This window comes from Priapulus caudatus, unplaced genomic scaffold (genome assembly GCF_000485595.1).
Source record: "Priapulus caudatus unplaced genomic scaffold, Priapulus_caudatus-5.0.1 Scaffold131, whole genome shotgun sequence".
In the NCBI taxonomy this organism is placed as follows: Eukaryota; Metazoa; Priapulida; class Priapulimorpha; order Priapulimorphida; family Priapulidae; genus Priapulus; species Priapulus caudatus.
The window spans coordinates 183,792-204,498 of NW_014577192.1; the positions used below are offsets into that span (position 1 = coordinate 183,792).

Genomic DNA, 20,707 nt, shown 5'->3' on the forward strand with positions numbered 1-20,707 from the left:
TCTGCCCGTCGCCAGCGTTCTTTGCAGTAGCGTCAGCTGGGATTCAATCTTCTACATTTTTGGTAATATAATATATTTTTGGTATCGTCGTACAATATTGCATACTTGTTGTGATATAATGCGATATGCGAGTGTAATGAAAGGCAAATTCAAAGTCGGTAAATCCGGTAGCTACGCTTGTTTTTGCAGGTGGCGTGGTTTCTCACGATGCTTGTGGATTGTGTAATGTGTTTATGACTCACCGGAGGAAATCCACCGGTATTAGTTGAGGTTGAAGAGGACTAAGCGATCCGAGAATCTTGAAAGAAGCCAGTCACACACTGGAGAAAGCGGTATTGAACACGTCTTCCACTATTCAGTGACAATATTAATCTCGTCCATCACTCCATCCTCCATCTATGCTAATTCCATGCCATCCAATACCATCCATCATTCCATCCAATCTCATCCAGCCATCCATGTCCATCATGGAGTCCATCCATTTCCATCCATCCATCCATCCCATCCATTCCATCGCCATCTCCATCCTGGCCATGCCACCATCCATCCATTCATGCTATCTTATCCATTCATGACCATCCTCCCATGGCCATCACATGCCGAGCGCCATCACCATAGGAACCATCCATACCAATCATCCATGCGCATTCACATCCATTCCATCCATAGCCATCGCATCCATCCATTCATCCATCCATCATGCATCCATCACATACCATCCCATGGCCATCCCATGCCATTCCATCCAGTGCATGCCATCCATCGACCATGGCGCCATGCCATGCGCATCCAGCCATCCATCCATAACCGATCCATTCTACATCCATACCATACCATCCATCCCATACTTACCATCCCATATCATCTCATCGCTCCCCGCCACCCATCCATCCATGCTATCTATCCTATCGCATTCTATCCATCCTCATCCCTGCCATCTCTTGCCATTCATAACTACATCTGCCAATCCATGGCCATCCATCCATACCATCCATCATCCATGGATGACCAATGGCATCCCATCCATCGCATCCATACCATCCATCCATCCATTCCAGCCATCATCTATCCATCATGCCAGTCCGATCCATCTATGCCATCCATCCATCTATCATATTCTATCCCCAGTTCCATCCCATGGCCCCTCGAGCATCCATTCCATTCATAGACCATCCAATTCATTGCCATCGATGCAGGTCCATCTACCATCCAGCATGCCATGGCCATTCCCATCTCCATCCATCATCGCATCCATCCACCATTCTATCACATTACTAAATCCACCATCAACTCATCCATCATCCTTCCCAACAATCCTATACCAGTCCATAGCCATCCATGCCAGCATCCATTCCATCGCGATCCATGCCATCCATAATAAACCTCGCATCCAATACCATACCATCCTACCGATTCACAATCCATTTCCATGCCATTCCATAACATCCATGCATCCATCCATTCACATCCATCCATCGACTCATCATACTCCATTCGAGTCAATACCATTACGATCACATGCCATCCATTCATACCATCCCATCCACATCGACATCCATGTACCATCGGGCCATCACCAATCATCATCCATCCATAATCATTCCATAACCATCCATACGCATACGTCGTCCATTCTCATCCAATCTATGCTATCTATGCCATCCAACATAGCCATTTTCAACCATATCATAAATTCATCATTGTGCTTATTTACAGTTCATTAGCCCTCCCACCGTATTATGAAGCATCGTGTAACATCATTCACTATCAATCTCTAAAAACCTCTGAAATTTAATGGAAAACGCTTAAGGAGCGATGTCTCAGAACCGATTCAAAGACGCTGTTACCTGCTTCGTGCTAGCACAAGGAGAATTCCAGCTGGGAACAGAGCTACTTCAGCGTTCACCTGACAGTATGGCGGCTGACGTACATCACTATATGACGTCATAGCGTGGGGTTACTTTACATGATGGCTCATACAAACCTCCACGTACATGTTCGAGGTTCTCAAAAATACGATATGACATGTGGTGAGTGCGGGTTAATACAGAGAATCAATGGAGACGACACAGTAAATGTGTAACAATGCAGAGCTCACGGTCTTACGTATATACTGCTTACCTGTATAGTCCCCTATTAGATTTGTTATATCAATGCATATATTATTACATTATGTATAAACAGTAATATATCGTATTATATATATATATATCTATATAATATTATATATTATATCAATCGATCATCAGCTTCAAGTCTCATATTTTCTAGAGCATTATCGTATATGTGTTAGCATCGACGATACGACCTATAAAAGAGTACCACATTGTGCGTTAGTGGCAGACATGTATTCTAGCACGAAGAGTAATGAAACGTGACCGTTTACAGCACACGTGCTCGTCAACGCCGTTCTAAAAGTGTGCCTATAACGATGATCACCCTATAACACGATAATGACGCAAGATCGACGTTATGATGGCGGTAGCCAATAGCATTACTTGCTGGCTTAACTCGATTTTTCCCAAAATGGCGTGCTGTTCGAACTGCCCCTAATATCAGCGGAAACGGAGCACAGAACTCTCGAGGAGTAATGCGGCCGATTCATGATCACGGGTAAACTATCTGAACGACAAATCTGGGTTCGAGGATATGCGACGTTCAATAGGTGGAGTGACCGTCACAACCAGAAACCGGACACCTGTACGGGCGCGCACACACGCAACGCACAAAACGTCACAAAGCGCACACCTGCTCTCACCACACGCACCACACACACGAGCACATGTAACACAACGCACTAGAGGGACAAATACACAATCATCACACACACCACAGCACCAGGAACACACACACACACACAGGCACACACACCACACACAAACATAGCACACGGCATGAAGAGACCACACACCACACACACGCAACATGATCACAACACACACACCCCCACACACCGCACACCCGCGCACACACAGCACACACACAGACAACATCACTTTAGACACAACACAGACAACGAGATAACCCAGCACACACACAACACACACACCACCACTGGCACACACACACACACGAACACCACACGCACAACACACACACACACACAACACACACACACGAAGCCGGAAGCACTACACACACACACACACACACAAATACACACTCACACACACGCGCGCACGCACGCACACTTTCTCTCCCACACACACATACCTACGTACAAAAATCGATAGCGAGCTCAATATCTGCGATGGATTGGAACATGTTCCGCAATAAAAAAGGCACTCCAAAAAAGAAGGCGCACTAAAAACATGTCTAGCTGCATAAGTGTCAAACTACCAACTCAGCGTACCTACAGCTAGCGTACCTAGCGTAGTAGGTGGGTTGCGTACATGTACGCACGCAGTGTACAAACGGCGCTCGCCTGCAATACCAGCGTATGATAACGCAATACGAATTTAATTTATATACTAGCTATCATCTCATTGGCGCGTGAATAACATGTAAATTATTATTTTCGTATAGTTGCGTGTCTCCTCTTCCAGGTCTGTTCGGTACGGCCATCTTTCTGGTCATCGCCGGTTACATTGACTGTAAGAACGCCTGGCTCGCCGTACTGATGATGGTCATCGGAAATTTCTGCAATGGTTTCATATTCGGTGGCGTTGGAGTCGCCCATCTCGACCTGGCCCCGCGATTCGGATCCGTAGTCTTCAGTGTTATGAACACAGGAGCAACTCTGTCCGGCATAGTATCACCTTACGTGATCGGCATTATAACATCAGAGGTGTGATTTTCTTAAGTTCTCCGGCAGTTTCTCATGCACTGCGATGCATTATTGTGATTGCAAATGACGTGGTCTCAACCCGTACATTTAAAATTCAGTGTTACGCATAGTAATATAGCTCAAGGAACGCGGGCGAACATTAATTGGTTCGTTTAATTGCAGCAAACTCAACAGCAGTGGCAAACCGTGTTCTACATCAACTTTGCGATTCAGTCGTCCGGCGCCATTTTGTTTGGAATCTTCATCCATTCGGACATACTTCCGTGGGCAGCGGTAGACGTTGACGATACCGAAACGCTAGCAGAGGAATTACGAATATCCCACGAGTTACATAAGCACGCGCACGACAACCCACTTCATCATCTATCATTTCATCCCCACGGTCATCATGATTCTGAAAAGCCTGTTGCGATGACGAGGCTGTGATCACCTCCAACCAAACCCACGCGTATAGCTTGCCTATATCAAATAGCAACGCTTCATGAAATCAAGAGCGCATTAACCCCGCGCAAATCAAGAGCGCATTAAAGGGGTTAATGCGCTCTTGATGAAATGCTGCATGAAAACCACTGCTCTAAGCGTATACCCTACGCAGCGTTTAAGAAACCGTCGCTGTATTACATATGTTTTGTTATTGTACTCTAACGTACGCCTAGTAAGTAAACATACGTATGTAAATTCTTGTGTAAGTTGTCCGCTCGAGAGATAGTATAGCACAAACTCGTAACCTCGTATGGATCAGTCTTCAAAGTACAAAAGTCGAAGAGAGTCGAAGATTGCATCCGTTGAGCTGTTGCTTACCTAAGCTGCAGGGTCAAGCAAAGGCACAGAGCGACAAAAATATTTGGAATTGTTTCTAATTTGCGGCTTCAAGTGTGGCAAGACACTTCGTAAATGCCGATCACGAGCTTAGATAATGTTTGTGTCGCCACCGTGCCAAAAACGTTGATACGCGACGTAAACGAATCGGTTTCGCTGATAATTGTTTTCGATTTTTTAACATTTTTTATAACTATTGCCACTCTAATAACGAAAACGTAGACATTTTGTGTGTAAAATATATAATAAGTGGGTAATTCTTATATCCGCATAATTTATGCTGTTATTGTTATTTGTTGGACGTTTGCGCGTTTGAATGTAATAAATATGCAAACGAATTTTAACCTAACGTTAGTCGGTATAGCTGCCGTGTATCTCAGCCCTATGTCTACCTATGCCAATCTGACACGGCACGTATGCTATATATATATATCCAAGGACAAATATTTTCGTGGTGCATCTAAGATAAGCCCAGCACGACTCATCTTTCCTGGGACACTCGAGCATATGTCACATCGCTAGAGAGGACTGTGACCTGCACAGTATTGGCTATGAACCACAAACCCGTGTATAATAACAGTATGTTATTACGCACTGTATACTAAATTCCCCCCTCCCCCACCCACCCGTCTCAAGGAAAAATATTTACCTTCCGATTACACAGATAAATCAGTTGTGTGTTTCCTCAGAATCGGTGCGAGTGCGTGTAAATTTACTCCTAATATCACTGGCGTGTTCTTCAGTAGGAACCACCGTATAGCGAGTACGAATGGCCACCTGTTCAACTTATGTCAATGGGAACAGACCTGTGACCCAGGGATCTGTGAGAGTGATAATATTGTGTCTGGCGCGACAATATCACGCCGTGTTATGACATCCATTGACTCACAACAAGCGTAAGAATCGTGACAAGTCCGACTGGTGTGGTGACACTGAGGCGCACTGGCTAACCTTTGAAAGAGTGAAGATATCGACTTAAAGATGAAGAAGGGTAAGCAAGGAATGGAGTACGGTGAGCGATTAGGGTAGTCTGGATAACGGTAATAGCGCATGCATTTAGGCTCGTGGGCTGCACGTATCGTTGAGTCAATGATCAATTACGAAAAGATATTGGATATCGTAGGCTCAAGAGAAAAATGTGCTAAATTTTTTTATTCTTGTAACTTCGCGATGTTTCTGTCAGCAAGTCTACGAGTAGAAGTATGTAATTATAACCATAATGTAAAGTCTCAAATGTGTCCGACCACGACCCCCAAGGTTCTGGCATATCTTATTGTAGGGAGTTCTGAATTCTCACAGCGCACAGAACGTTTCGTTCGTGATTGCAGTTGCTTACTGGACGTCCTACCGCATGCGAATCGTCGCCGCCTCTTTCCTCATGTTTATGTCTCTATACATGATGCGCACGAACATCAGCGTCGCAATTGTCTGCATGGTAAACCACACAGCCCTAGAAGAGCAGGGATTGGAGGAGAACAGCTCTGACGTCATACTGGCGCCGGAATGCGGTAGAAACATCACCGTGGAGCAACAGGTACGTGTTACGCAAATTAAGTACTGTATGACATAGCACTTATGACAATATACGGTAATCAGGTATTTGATTGCAAAATACTTTGCTTTAAAAATATTAGATAGGTTAAAGTTTAAATGGGGATAAGGTCTAGATCGCTGTCACTGTCAATGTCGAATATCAAATTGGAGCAGTTATAAATCGTCACCAGGTGCCGCCACTAGGGGTTTTGAGGGGTACGGGGTAAGGATCTCTGCTACGTACCTATATAATTCCACCTATAACGGTAAAAAATATAGGCAAATTTAAAGTGTTTCATATCGATGCTGATTCGCCACTACAAGTTACAGACTGACTGCCACGCAGCCAACTTGCTTATAACTAGGAACAACAACTACTAACATCATCGATGAATTGTTTTGCGTTACAAATAACAGGACGGCGAATTTCTCTGGGACAAAACCACGCAGAGTCTCGTCCTGTCGTCGTTCTTCTGGGGCTACATTGTCACGCAGATCCCCGGCGGCATAATGGCCAAGCGACTCGGACCGAGGTGGACATTCGGTATCCTTCAGCTTGCGGCATGCGTGCTGACGCTACTGTCGCCAGCCGCCGCCATGATGAACGCCTGGCTATTCATAGGCGTGCGAATCGCGATCGGGTTGTGCGGAGTATGTTGCATTACGATTCCTTTATTTGCGTTTAAAGTTGGATTTATGTACGTTAAGGTGCGAGCAGAACCCCATGACCACGCGATGCAGGCTAGACTAGCGCGGATGCGTAGCATTTCTCTGTGCGCATCTAGTGCTATACCTACAGTAAATTGTTTTAAATGTGTTAGTATTATCACATAACGAAAGTCATTGATGAAGAATAATGATCATCAGCATCGTCATAATGAAACGACGACGGAAAAGAAAGCATGACGACAACAATGACAGGGCTGGTGATGATGATAGTACTAGTGATGACGACAACAATGACAGGGCTGGTGATGATGATAGTACTAGTGATGACGACAACAATGACAGGGCTGGTGATGATGATAGTACTAGTGATGACGACAATTGTGATGATAATTCTTGTACACTAACTTCAGGGCGTCGCGTTTGCATGCTACCAAGGCCTGCTAAGCACCTGGGCACCCCCTAACGAGCGCAGTAGGATGGTTTCCTATGGCGTCGCGGGCACACACATTGGCAACGTGATCACGCTGCCGCTAGGTGGCATACTGTGCGCCTACGTGAGCTGGGATTCGATATTCTATATACTCGGTATTATCTCTTCTTCGTTTACCAAACAGACGTTTTCTAAAAGAATTATTACTCGCAGAATGTCGCAGAATTGCAGCAAGAGAAGCGCAGATCCCTTCCTAGAATACAGATAAGACGTCACGTAAAATATACCACATGCATCCTAACTTACTTCCACACACGATACGCGTCTGATCATGAATTTTCGCATATATCCTGCAGGTGGCGTTGGCTGTATCTCGTGTCTGCTGTGGTTCATTACCGTCTATGATTCGCCGCAGGAGCATCCCCGCATCAGTGAGACGGAGCGAGCTTTCATTCAGCAGTCATTAGCTGGCCAAGTTCACAAGCGCGAGAAAATGGTAACGACGTTAGTTACGACGCGACCGCCGAAATAGCGCTGTTCTCTATATTCCTATCTAATTTTAAAGTGATTACGTCACCGTAAATAGTAAAAATAAAAATAAACATTTCTACTTTTTTACAAAATATAAGTAATTCTGTTCACTTTTTATGGTTAAATTACTGCATTATACTTCCTATTTTACTATATTGTTCGATGTGAACATACACTCGTGACTCATACATAGCCCATAGCAAGCAATTAATGTCAGGAACATAATATCAAATCGTCCAGGTTTTTTTGGATTTTTAACTTGTTGAGAAACAATCTTATCAGGTAAGAATTTGACGATACGTTTAGTCCCGTTAGTTCTTACTTTTAATGTAAAAACATGGCAACAAAAAATTTAAAAATTTTACCATAGAAAATTCGTGACGTAGTCAATTTAATGGAGTATCCCGATTATATGCAGAGGCTTGCGCGCGCCTGTCCGACTCTACTCCGACTGTGCTGAGACGTTTGTTTCTGTAGAGTATTACTCGTACTTTGAATTGTGTGTCCGACTTTATATACGTCCAGCCTTCAGCGTCCCTACAGTGTAATACCGTAATCTTGGTAGAGTGTCTGACCGTAGATATATACAAACACACTGTGTTTGTATATATCTATGATCTGACTTAATATACAACGATTTTCGGGCCTGCAGTGTAACATGCCCTTTCGTAGTGATTTCGTGTGCATTATTATGAGTAGGCATGCTGTCCGCTCTCGTATCCGAACGTTTTACGTACGGTAGTCCTCTCCTAAATAATTCCTGATCGACATTTGTTTTTATTCGTTTCTTCCCTCGGTCACTCTTTCCTTTTCCGTTCATTCCTCTATTATGTTTTCCTCACTTCTGATGTTATTTATTTCGATATTATATCGTGATCATCTGTGCATTTCTGATCGCAGCACACGACAATACCGTGGTTCGACATACTCACGTCTCCGCTTGTGTGGCTAATGGTATACACTAGCGCCACCTACACGTGGGGTCTGTACACGCTGATGACTAACTTACCTACGTTCATGTACGAGGTTCTCAAATACGACATGGCTGCGGTAGGCATCTGGAAACTACACGCGGTTAATGCGATAATTATATGGTTTTGATAGACTTTGGAGATCTGCGCTAAAGCAGCCGCATGTCGGTAGGACGCGCCTTAAGTTTTCTGGCATTTACGGGAGAACATTGGAATGGGAGAGCTCGTTGTAAAACGCTCACGCGCGAATTTTTGTCACCACGTTCCAAAGTTCTTCGCTGTTTATGGCAGAGCTTAAGAAAAATGGAGAGTTGTAAAACGTTAGCGTGCGAATTTTTGCCCCCGTTTCAAAGTCCCTCGCTATTTAGCAGACCTGCCGATAAATACACGTTTCTTTCCATCGTATCGATTCGCAATTTTTACACATGTAAGAGGCGTAGAGATTCGCTTTGCTCATACTCTCGTCGTATTTTTTTGCTCGTTTTGCAGAATGGTTTTCTGTCGGCATTGCCCTACGTGTCGGTGTTCGTAGCACAGTACATAGCTGGCACCCTGGCAGACGTCATGATTACACATGAGTACTTGTCGAGGACGTGGGTGAGAAAGACTTGGACGGCAATCGGTAGGACTGGAATCATTTTATGATAGATAATATTTTATCCGTTATATATTACTGTATGCTATAAACGTTGAACGAAATATATATATATATAATCGTTTATTGATTTATATATATCTGAAATTATATATATATTATATAGTCGTGTCCTACGCATGAACTGCGTCCGAAGTGGGCGTGCGTGTGTGATTTGCGAGTGTGTACTGTGCCGTGCGGTGTCGGTGATGCCTCCGGGGCGTCGCATCACTATATAATGACATGTTGCTTGTGCTGTCACGCACGGCTGAAGCTACGTACAGGCCCTGTGCTGACGTCACGCCGAGCTCTCCTCGCAGCAGCTCGTTTTCTTGTCCCGCGAGTCACGTGAGCGTGGCGAGAGCGGCTTGGCTGGCAGTGCTACTCGTCACCTGTCGGGCAAACGTCCAGCGGCTTCTTGCTACGGCGGCATCGGCGTCGCCACGCGACGTCGGCTCCGCGATTCTTCACGTATCTTGGTCGGCAATCTTCAACCACTGCGGCTTCCGCTTCCGGTATCGTCGCGCCGTACCATAATTTCGGCGTTCTGACGGCCAATCTGTGCGTGTGTTTTCTAAATTTATTAATATTTTTATTAATATTTTCATTTTACTTATAAGCTATTATGATGTTATTGTTTTGTTTTGTAATTATTACTTTTGATTATTATCAATAGTTATAATATATTATCATTATTATTATCAAATGATTAATTCATTGAAAGCTAGCATTGAATCGTTTCGATAACTCGTTTTGATTAAATGTCATTCAATAAGTCATATTAGCAGATAAATGAAATCTGGCGATTGTGCTCACATTCAGTTGTGGTTTAGTGAAAAATCTTAGCTAGCAAATTTGTCACGCGCATCGAACACATTTTCGTTGCTCTGCTCACCCGCAGCACTCTGGCCGCGGAAGTGCAGACAGTTTTCTACGTCAATTTCGCCATAACAGTGTCGGGCGCGCCATCTTGTGTTGGTGCGTTCTTCTCTCTCCGATTTATTACCGTGGGCCGCAGTGAAAAGCGGCGACGAACGACGATTGACATAAGCGCCGCGCGATGCGCCGACATGGTCGTCGGCGCCTTGTCATGCAAAGCAGTATTTTCCGCGAAAATGCTACGACATATTCTATCGCAAATTGGGAGAAAGCAAGACACTGAATCTGACACCAAGAGGCGCGACCGCCTGTGATAAACGTAGAGCCGTGCACGCGGTGCCATGCAGCAAAGAGTCGCAGGGATAATGACGCTACTATAATCCCAGCATTGGCGAGTAGCCGTCTATACTGCTATACTATCGCTTCGTTGCAATCTGCCACAAGCTCTCACACTGTGTGGCCCGAGACGAGAGGTTATAGTATTAGAGTGCCGCCTGCAAACAGGACCACCGTAGCGACCTCGCACCTACTCTGTTGCAAACCCGCTGTGTGCATGGCGGTTGATTCGGATGTGCATTGTATAACAGGCTACGTATGGTGATCCGCGCACGATACGCATGTTAATGTGTAAGCATCTTGATAATGGAGGCCGTTCATTCTGTTGCTGACTGGGCGAACGGGTGTTATAATCTGGTGCGCCGATTGTTTGAGGTTGAACACGCAATTTGCATGAATGAAATAAATGAATTGTTTGCTGTTTGGCATCGATGTAGAAAACGATAACTGTGCAGGATGCTTCAAGTATCTAAGTAAAGGATGACGTGAGAATTGCCAAGGCTGTTTTACTCTTAATTCTCTTCTCCAACTACACCACGCTACAACTAAGTTCGTTACCGACTATAAAACAGAGCTTAAATAATCGCGGATAATTAATCATGAAACCAAGAGAGCTGAGATTCGGTGATAATGTGAGATTATATTGATGGTGATAATGATTTGGTTATATGTTGATTGGTTGATATATGACTTATTACGATGATAATGATTGTCGACGATGAGTGTAAATGACGTGGAAAAAAATGTTTGCCAGAGAAGATAATTTTTCTACAGCTTGCTTTTTCAAAATTGGTATGGGCATGCCGCGAGAGTATGCCGCCATGGTAGCAATCACATCTAAAAGTTTCCGTTTGCAGCGGCATCTGCGCCACAATTATTCACTTATGCCCAATGTTCAGGGGAAAGGAGCTCTGACGTCCGCTGGTCGCTCGTTTGCCAGGCCAAGATTAATTTTCTTAGGATCCTATCTTACGCGCTCAAAGAATAGCAGGATATGCGGATGAGAGATGCGCAATCTAAACATTTCACTTTGGGCAGCATCCCGCAATAGTCTCTCTCCCATGCTATGTGTATAATCGGGAAAAGGCGCCTCGGGTCGGATGGTTGTGTCGTTGCCAGGCAGGAGATAATTTTTCTTAGGCCGGATCTCACGCGGGCAAATGGGCATGCCCGAATGGGCGAGGCCCCGAGAGACGTCGCATGGTAAAATTGTTTCAAAAAAAAGTTCTTTGCCGCAGCATCCCGCCGACTTTTGTTCTCTATTGCTAAGTGTACATGAGAACGAGAAGAAAATGCACGAAAACCATTATGGTGTGTTGCCTGATTGTTGAAACGTGTCGCTGCTGGTCGCGATAAGATGGCCAATTAATAAACAAGAACTAATAAAACAACAATAACAATATCAAGAAGCAACATTATACATCTATAACATTATAAGTTAGGAAGGCCAGATTTCCTGTTCGGAACAGCTTTTGTGTTGACGAATCTTATCAACAACGGATGTAATTCATTATCATGTGTGGAACCTTCCACATTACCCCACAGGCACACAACTTCCATTAACTGAGTCTCAGAATCATTTGCCTCGCCCCCCCCCACACACATATCCATCTTAATCTAGTCTGCAGGAATATTTCCCTCGTCAATCACGGCAGAGATTATTTTTAAATCTGCCGATCACGTGACTACGACAGAATGGTTTCAACGAGTGGGGATTTTCGGTCACGTGAATGCGCGTACCTATTTAAGAAGTGACGCAGCGTCGAGGTGCGCTCACGCACCTGCTTGTCGCACTCACGGTGGCGGCGCCTGCTCTGTGGGAATTTGTCTACCTCATATCCGCTCTTGCATCGACATGCCTAGGAGAGGAATTCGCCGGGAGGAGAATAATGGCTTTGTACGTGGTCGTGCTTGTTCTCTTCAGTCTCTTTTGTAGGTTATAGATATATTAGTTAATGTTTTGTTTTACAGTCATTACGTACATTTAGCTACATTCAGTACCGGAAGTTCACCGTCGGTGCGTTGTGCTGAATATACGTGTATAAACGCTATCAGTATAATTTCTGCGTGCACCTCCGTTCATAACATTCCAATTGCGGTCTCTACTCGCCAGTTCTTATATAAGCTCTGTATTTATACACAACCTGGTTAACTTTCGCCACTGAGTATTTACTACCCGTGCATGTTTACTCGTACAATTTTGCCCGCGATACAATGCGTGGTTTATGCTGACTATACAAATTGTCTGTATGCTTATACGCCGCAAGTACTGTAACGAGTGCGTTCTGCCTTCCGAGCAAGATTATCAGCGAGCGGGTGGGTTTTGTGTGAGCGTTGCATCGGCACTACGCGTTTTCTAGCATGATGCCCCACGATGTCGTCACCGGCGGTTGCCAACAGGTGCAGTATGCATGATAATTTAATCTATTCTCTTTTTCAGTCGTATCCAGGCGACGTACGGCACTAGGACATCGACGGTAAGTCCGTACGGCTATCCTTCTGTCGGCTAGTTAGTACGTCGTGCCATAATGTGTACACTTTGGCGAATTTGCGATGGCAAAGGCCGCTGTGATTGTCCGAACATTGACTACCTTGATACTGCGACACTAATGATGCGTACTGGCGCAGTGTTTATCGTGTGATATTACGTGTGGGACTCTTCACCCAGTGCATACTTCGTGCTGAAATTCGGTGAAGTAGTCATAAATTAACAATCGCAGTACATTAAAAAACTGCCTTGCCTTGTGCCTCTGTAAGCGTCATAAGTCGTATCGTTGGTACGTGAGCGGTTACTTGACATTTTCATCTAAGGCGGTGTAATGAGAAATATTAATTCACACCGCTCTGTCGTAGAATTGCCTCATATGCATGCACGCCGGTGTTATCTGCTGCCTTCGTGTTTCGTCAGTGCGTGAACTCTGAGCGGTAATGGCGGAAAGACGGGGTTTTCCATTCGGTCATATTTCCTCGTATTTGCAAAATGTTTGAACAATGTTCAGCGGGATTCGACAAGCCTAAGGGCGCCGCGGGCCTGGGCTAACCGCCGGTGTTAGGTTTTAGTCTATGCTTATGACTAGGGGGTGGTTCTTACATAGTAGAAGTGGCATGTTAAAGTAAGCCGGGAAATACACATCGCGGCAATTGAACAGAGCGGAATAAAATGAGCAGTTTTCCCGCACTGGACTTTCCTGATCGGAACTTGGACATGTAAGCGTTAACCTGCGTTATGCTGCGCGCCATGTGTGTCATCCCCTAATATCGTTACGTTGTTGATTGCGGCGACGTGAGCGCCGTTCGGACACCGCGACTACGCGCACATGTGCATCGTACGCACACAGACATCTATGCCGCGCCGCAGGCTATCGTACAGACCACGCGCACACTCGACCAGACGCCGCGCGCGCACTCGCGAGCCGACACCCTCGCGAGACGAACGCAACGCACACTTCGCGACGAAACGCACGCGACGCAGCATTCACAGACGATACGTCACGCGCTGCACAACTTACAGGCGGCCAAGCGCATGCACGCACGGCCACGGGTCGCCACGACAATCATACACACCATACACACACATTACCATACATACAGACCGACACAGTACCACAACAGCCTACACAGCACAACACATACACATCCCCGACTATTCCGAACACACTACACACAGCAACCCACCCCACGACACCCAGCACATACATCACACACAGCCACACAGTCCGACATATCATTACACAATACACACACACACATACGATCACCACACACCAGTACACACACCCACGATCACACACACAACACGACACACCAACATGCTCACAGAGATGTGATTGACGACATTTGTTTATATGAGGACGCGTTGGCGTCGAGGAACCGGCGACGTGCACGGTCGAGGGCACCTTCGTCGACCCTCGGCAACTGCTCCCGTTCAGTTCACGTGCGTGATGAGCGTCGCCGATGCACATGTGGGTGCGGGACTGTCCGGAGCCAGACCGGCTCGTCTTACGACCGAGACGCCGGACACGTTGCTCTGTGGTGGCGCACCTGTACGACGCGACGCTGCCGCTGTCGGCGAGACGCCGCTACAGACGGCACCGACGAAGACGCCCCGCGTCGGACACCAGCGCAAGCCGTGGACGCAGGTGTGACGCCGGATCGTGACGCAAGCCGCGACGCAGGTGTGAGCAGGAATGTGACCGCAGGATGTGACGAGATGTGACCGCAGGATGTGACGCAGGATGTTGACGCAGCGATGTGCGTCAGATGGTGACGCGAGGATGAGTGACGCAGGATGTGACGCGGATGTGACGCATGGATGTGACTGAGGATGGGACGAGGACGGGATCTAGCCGACGAGACCCGCGTGGTGGTTAGAATTACTGGCGGAGGCGCCCTTTGGTCGATCTGCTGTCATATTGCTAGTGCTCTTCCGTCAAAGATTTGAACGCATCAGATAACTCGCTTCTTTCTTTTTCTCGCCGTCTTCTCCTCTCTCTCACCGTGTGGTGTGGTGTGTGTGCGCGTGCTGTGTGTGTGTGTGTGGTGTGTGTGTGTGTGTTGTGTGTGTGTGTGTGTGTGTGTGCGTGTGGTGTAGTGCGGTGTGTGTGGCGTGTCCTGCGTGTCTGTGTGCTCCGTGTTTGCGTGTCTCGCGTGTCTCGGTGTGCGCGGTGTGTTGGGCATGGTGTGCGTGTGCCGTGTGAATATTTCTCTTCTCCGCGCTCTCCTGTTCCCTCTCTCTCTCTCTCTGCTCTCGTCTCTGTTCTGTCTCGTCTTTCTCTCTCTCTCTCGATTTACTTTCTTTCTTGCTCTTTCGCTTAATAACGCCTTTGCTCCCTGTGTTCTTCTCGTGTATTTCTCTGTGTGTATGTGCGTTGTACTCTGTGGCATGTACAGCGTTTTATTGTTTTTATTCTCTAATTCAGTCTAGCTACGCGCTTTGATGAACGTGTAGTTGTTCGTAGAGGCATACTGAACACTTAGCTACTGACTACTACGACTATCTACTACTACACTTACTACTGACTATACAGGTATTACTGAACTACTATCTATTACTACTAACCTGGTAATGTGATTCTGTTGGCGCGTATTTCTCATTCCGTGGGCTTCTCTCTGAAGCAGCCGTGCCAGTATCTGTGTCGTTTGCTATCTGAGCTTTGTGCTGCCCACTCGCTGTGATCTAAAACCCACCATCTCTACGCCGTGAAACGCTGTCCCATAGCGTTCTCAAATTGCTAACGAACATCAGAGACGATTGTTTCTCTCTTACCTCTTTTATGTTTTTTGCGATCCCTGCAACAGCGAGTCCGGATGTTGAAGCAGATGGCAGCAGTGAGCGGACCTGCCTAGTGACTGTCGCACTTTTCATCATCTGCGAAAAATACGGAGACGATGCACGCTTAAGCGGCTATCGAAGATGGCTCTGTCCCGAAAGGATCGTCCTACCGCCAGGAGAACAAACTTGTTGCGACTGGCCGCGAACAGTTTCTCCCGACATTTCTGCCATCCTGCAATTTGCGGTGAGATGACCACTGACGACACCAGACGACTGCAGCCGCGACGAACGACGATGATAATGAAGAGACGACGACGATGATGATGGAAGGAGATGACGACATGATGGTCGAGATTCTATGCAGCGGACTGTTGCAGAATACAAGTATGCATGATCAGCAATTTTTTACTTCTTATTTAACTTTTTTTACACATTCTTGGAAGTGGTTGAAATGCGTCTCTTGTTTATATATGCTCTGTCTTGTATTATGCCTTGTATGCCTCGCACTCTTTATATTCTAAAAATTCTCTGTGAATTCTCTGACAGATCCTATCCTAGTTGCTTTGTATTTTCCTTTTCTTTGTTGCATTGCTTTTTCTCCTAGGTCTCATTCTGTCCCTATATTCTAGTATGCGCTCTCCCTTGGCATTGCATCAATGCTATTGCATAACACCTCGATCCGGTTGTATAGTTTTACCTTGTTATCGCATGTTTAAGCTGGATCCGTATACCGCCATTCTAAACTTTCTCGGCTTCACTATTTAGGCTCCCTCGTGGCGAGCACGGCAGGCAGTTGCAGCCGAGGACGGTAACATTGCCGACCGGCCGACGGCCGTTACTTCATCAATGTGGCGCGCACGTCGGGCACGTCGTTCGAGAAGCATTACCATACTTCTGGCGGCGCCAATCTTGTCTACGATCCATGAAGTCGACGCATGCGCGTACGCGAGCGCATTTGAGTTGACAGATACACCAAGTTGCAAGGTGCGGCGAGTATGACACTCTCATGACGACGGCTATGCCTGGACGCTACCGAACTGACGCAGCCCACGCGCATGCCACGACGCAGCCAGCTGACGGTCATGGCCACTGACGCAGCTACCGATGGCGGACCACCGACTGCGGCTAGCGTACGCTGCCACCGACGCTGCCACCGCCGCCAGCCACTGACGCAGCCACGACGCGCACAATTGTCACGATTCGACAGCAAGGCGCACGGCATGTCGCCGCCCGATCCACGCAGGCCTCTAATTCCAGGTGGGATGTTCCTTACCCGCGACTCGCCGCGAAAACGCGATATCCTTGTGTTAGAAAGTTTTATAGTGTGTCAACTATCGCGCCTGGTTGTTCGGATTCCGAGTCCCCCGATTTCTTGCTTTTATTGTATGTTAACATATGGCGAAAGTTGCAACGCATGCCGCTTGTGGAACAGTCCACATATGAAATTATATTGATAAAGATTGATTATATTTTCTGCGCTACGCTGCCGCTAATGTAATGAATTGACGAGAGGCGAGAGAGGGCAGGTATTATAATTACATGTGCTGTCGGTCCCGCATCGCGCAGGTCTGCCTGGCGCTGTCTTCTGAGGACCTTCCAGTTCACTGGCAGCGGCACAGAGGACTAACGTGGCATTGTCCTCTATCGTCTGGCCATCGCCCGGAATTCACCATCAGCTTCTGGTTGTCGACTCGGACGGGTGAAGGCGCACACGCACGCACGACACACACACTTACACATACCAACGCACGCGCACTGGGCGCAGCGGCGCAACGGCGCCCGACACGTGGCTCTACAGCGCACCACGCACACGCACAACACACACACACACACACACACCACACAGCGGTCGTTCACGGAATTTGTACGAACGATGCTATGCTGTTTTGTCAACTAGAGCGGCGCATGCGCGTTTTATTACCGCAATAAATACAAGCAATTACAGGGATATCGTCTCGTGATCCACCAATCCGCTACATGAAAAACGAGTTCATTAAGCAGCGGCTAGGTTCATTCACAGTGGTCGCAACGCAGACCCCGGTGTGCTATATTACGAGCGATGATAGGAATTTAAGGGGCATTAAATATACTTATAATTGGCTACAGGCAATCAGCTATCTGCAGAGTAATTATCTTGGTCATATTATCTTGGCAACGCTCTGTGCTTGGGTTGGCATGACTCACCAGCGTTTAAATTATTGACAAGATACGACTCCGTCGCTCGTCGGCATTTGACTGTGATATCGTTAACGGATATGGGAAAGAATGTTATCGCTTTGGCTTGGTGGGACTGATACTCTAGGCAGCTGCTTTGCGCACCTCCGGCACACAGTGAGTGCCAGCTGGCGATACTTATATCGATAGCGAATGTCTCCTTGCCAGCAGCATACTCCACATCTTCCGCGCGTTCACAGCCGCCGCATCCTTCAACCCGGCAATTAGCACGCGCATCCTCCACACGCTGCCCGTTTCTCAACACCTGTACTAATTATCGCCGAGGTAATGTTACCTGAAGATGCTTAAAAGCTGCGATACCTAGAGAAAAGGTTTAAGCAAATGTCCTTAGCTATGGATTCGGACGTGAAGGTTACTCCATACTCCACGATGTAGCCTACGTTATAATGAGCCTTCGCGATTTTACATTACCGTTGTCGATATCATTCATATTCACTGCACGTTAGAAGTGGAAAGGATTTGCAAGCAAAAGAATTTTCCGAAAGTAGGGCCCTTAATCACACGCCTCTTTTGATTTTTCCTCAGGCGCGATTCCAGCACCAATGCTACGTGACGGACACTGGCATTTCGTTGCTTTCACTGGGAATGTGTAATACGGCGGAGATTTTTGGACCTCTAACATCGATGGCAGCATGCGTTTATGATTGGTAAGTAGAAAGCCACTAGCAGTCTCTCCTCTCTCTCTCTCTCTCTTGTCTCCTCTCTCTCTCCTCTCTCTGCTCTCTCTCTCTCTCTCTCTCTCCTCTCACTCCCTCCCTCTCTCTCTTCCTCTCGCTCTCCTCCTCTCTCTCTCTCTCTCTCGCCTCTCTCTCTCTCTTCTGCTCTATAGCTATTTCTTTTTCGCACCCCTATAGAGCACCCCGTTATGATATTCCCCGGGCTTGCCCGGCGCCTGTCACCGTTCTCGTACTCTGAATCCAATCTTTCATTCCCAGTTCTCTCTCTCGGCTCTCTCTCTCGTTCCGTCTATGCTCTCGCGCACGCTCTTTTCTCTCTCTCGGCTCGCTTATTTTTCTCATTTGTTTAGCATTTTCTGCTCGTACTTTTACGAGCCGATACTTTTCACCTTCTTACAGGTCCATATTGAATCGGCGATCCTCTTCCCCCCGTCCGACAGCGACGGTATGTAGTCGTCGCCAGCATCCATCACGGTAGCACGAATTCGATCAGCAAAACGCTTTCGTCGGCGAGCTGAGCGACCTAAACGTCTTCAAACTCGCTGCTGGACGCGCTTGACGTGCGACGTTTTTGCGCTTCGCACATCGCAAGTCGCGGCGCCGGCGATCTGGCCAGTTGGTTCGACTTTAGAGGGCGGGCGTGCGTGTTCCGTCGTGTGCACCAACCGTGGCTCTGTGCCCGGTGAGTGCGGCGTGCAACAACCGTGGTCAGATTTAACGTGACTGCGGCGTGCAGGGCAACCGTTGGATTTTAACATGACTTGCCACATGCAACAGCTCGCTGCAATTTAACGTGACCTGCATGGGCATGCAGCAACCGTGTGCCAGTGAGTGCGGCATCGCGACCACCGTCGGCATTGTGGCGCGGTATTGCGTATGTTCCGACGGTCGGTGTCATGCTCTCCGGCGGTAAATAAGTAATTTTTGTCGTTGACGCCTTGTGTGCGAAAGCCTCCTTTATAATATATATATTATATAATATATATATATGATAATATGGCCAATATTTCTCGCTCTATGACTATAGAAATGCGCAGTATGCCGATGCACATAACTGCGAGCCTGTGGTTTGCGTGCAATTGACAAGACGCTGCAAAGATGAGCATGCAGATATTAATTTGCTTTTCCGTTGCGAGACGTTGACGGTGAAATTAGATTTCCTGTTTAAAAATTTTTTTTTGCCAAGCTAAATTAATATATATTATATATATATATATATAATATATTGTTTTTGTTGTTGTTAATCGATTTAAACAGTTTTTTTTTTTCAGACGGCCACAATGGCAGAACCCGAATTTTCGAACCAAGCCGGCCCCCCACCATGTCCCCGCCCGCCCCGATCCCCCACAGCCCTCTAAATTTCCTCCCCCAGGTATGTTCATACCCCCGCCGACCTTTCCGCCGGGAAAAAAAGACGCGTAATTTACATTTTTGTGTTTTTTAAAATTGTTTATTATAAATTTGGTGTTCACCGTCGCCCTGGTTTGTTCCGACGGAATTCCCTTGAGTCCCGATTCTTTGCCCTCCTTTTTCTTTGTTAATGAAAATAAATATAATGGCCGAAAGGTTTTGCCCCAACGCCAATGCGCCTTGTGAAACAAGTCCCCCCCCCCAAACAATATGAAAAATTTTTGGTAAAAAAGAATTGTCATTTGTAGTTTTTTTTTGCGCTTTACCGCTCCCCCCGCTTATGGTTAAAAGTGAAAATTGACGAGAGACGAAGAAAAGGGAAATAGAGAGGCAGAGGGGTTTTTATTTTTTATTGAATTTTACTCAATGCGCTTTTTTCCCCCCGCATTCGGTCGGCAGGTCCCCTGCCTGGCAAAACAAGCTTTGGTCCTTCCTACGACTCCCAAGGTTTTCCCAACCTCGGCCAAAAAAAAAGAGCAAAAGCAGAGGAAAACCCTAAGTGCCAATCTTCGTCCCCCCCCTCC

General features: G+C 46.7%; 1 protein-coding gene across 1 annotated transcript in view; it reads left to right on the forward strand.

Moving 5' to 3' along the window:
- The first annotated feature begins 5,415 nt into the window (after positions 1-5,415).
- LOC106805865 (sialin-like) overlaps positions 5,416-20,707 on the forward strand; it is a 19,998-nt gene continuing 4,706 nt past the window's right edge. The window contains exons 1-8 of the mRNA XM_014807637.1: positions 5,416-5,597; positions 5,935-6,140; positions 6,557-6,683; positions 6,828-6,937; positions 7,219-7,393; positions 7,595-7,734; positions 8,670-8,819; positions 9,230-9,362. Coding sequence (XP_014663123.1) covers positions 5,588-5,597; positions 5,935-6,140; positions 6,557-6,683; positions 6,828-6,937; positions 7,219-7,393; positions 7,595-7,734; positions 8,670-8,819; positions 9,230-9,362 — 1,051 coding nt within the window. The 5' untranslated portion in view covers positions 5,416-5,587. The remainder of the gene's footprint in view (positions 5,598-5,934; positions 6,141-6,556; positions 6,684-6,827; positions 6,938-7,218; positions 7,394-7,594; positions 7,735-8,669; positions 8,820-9,229; positions 9,363-20,707) is intronic.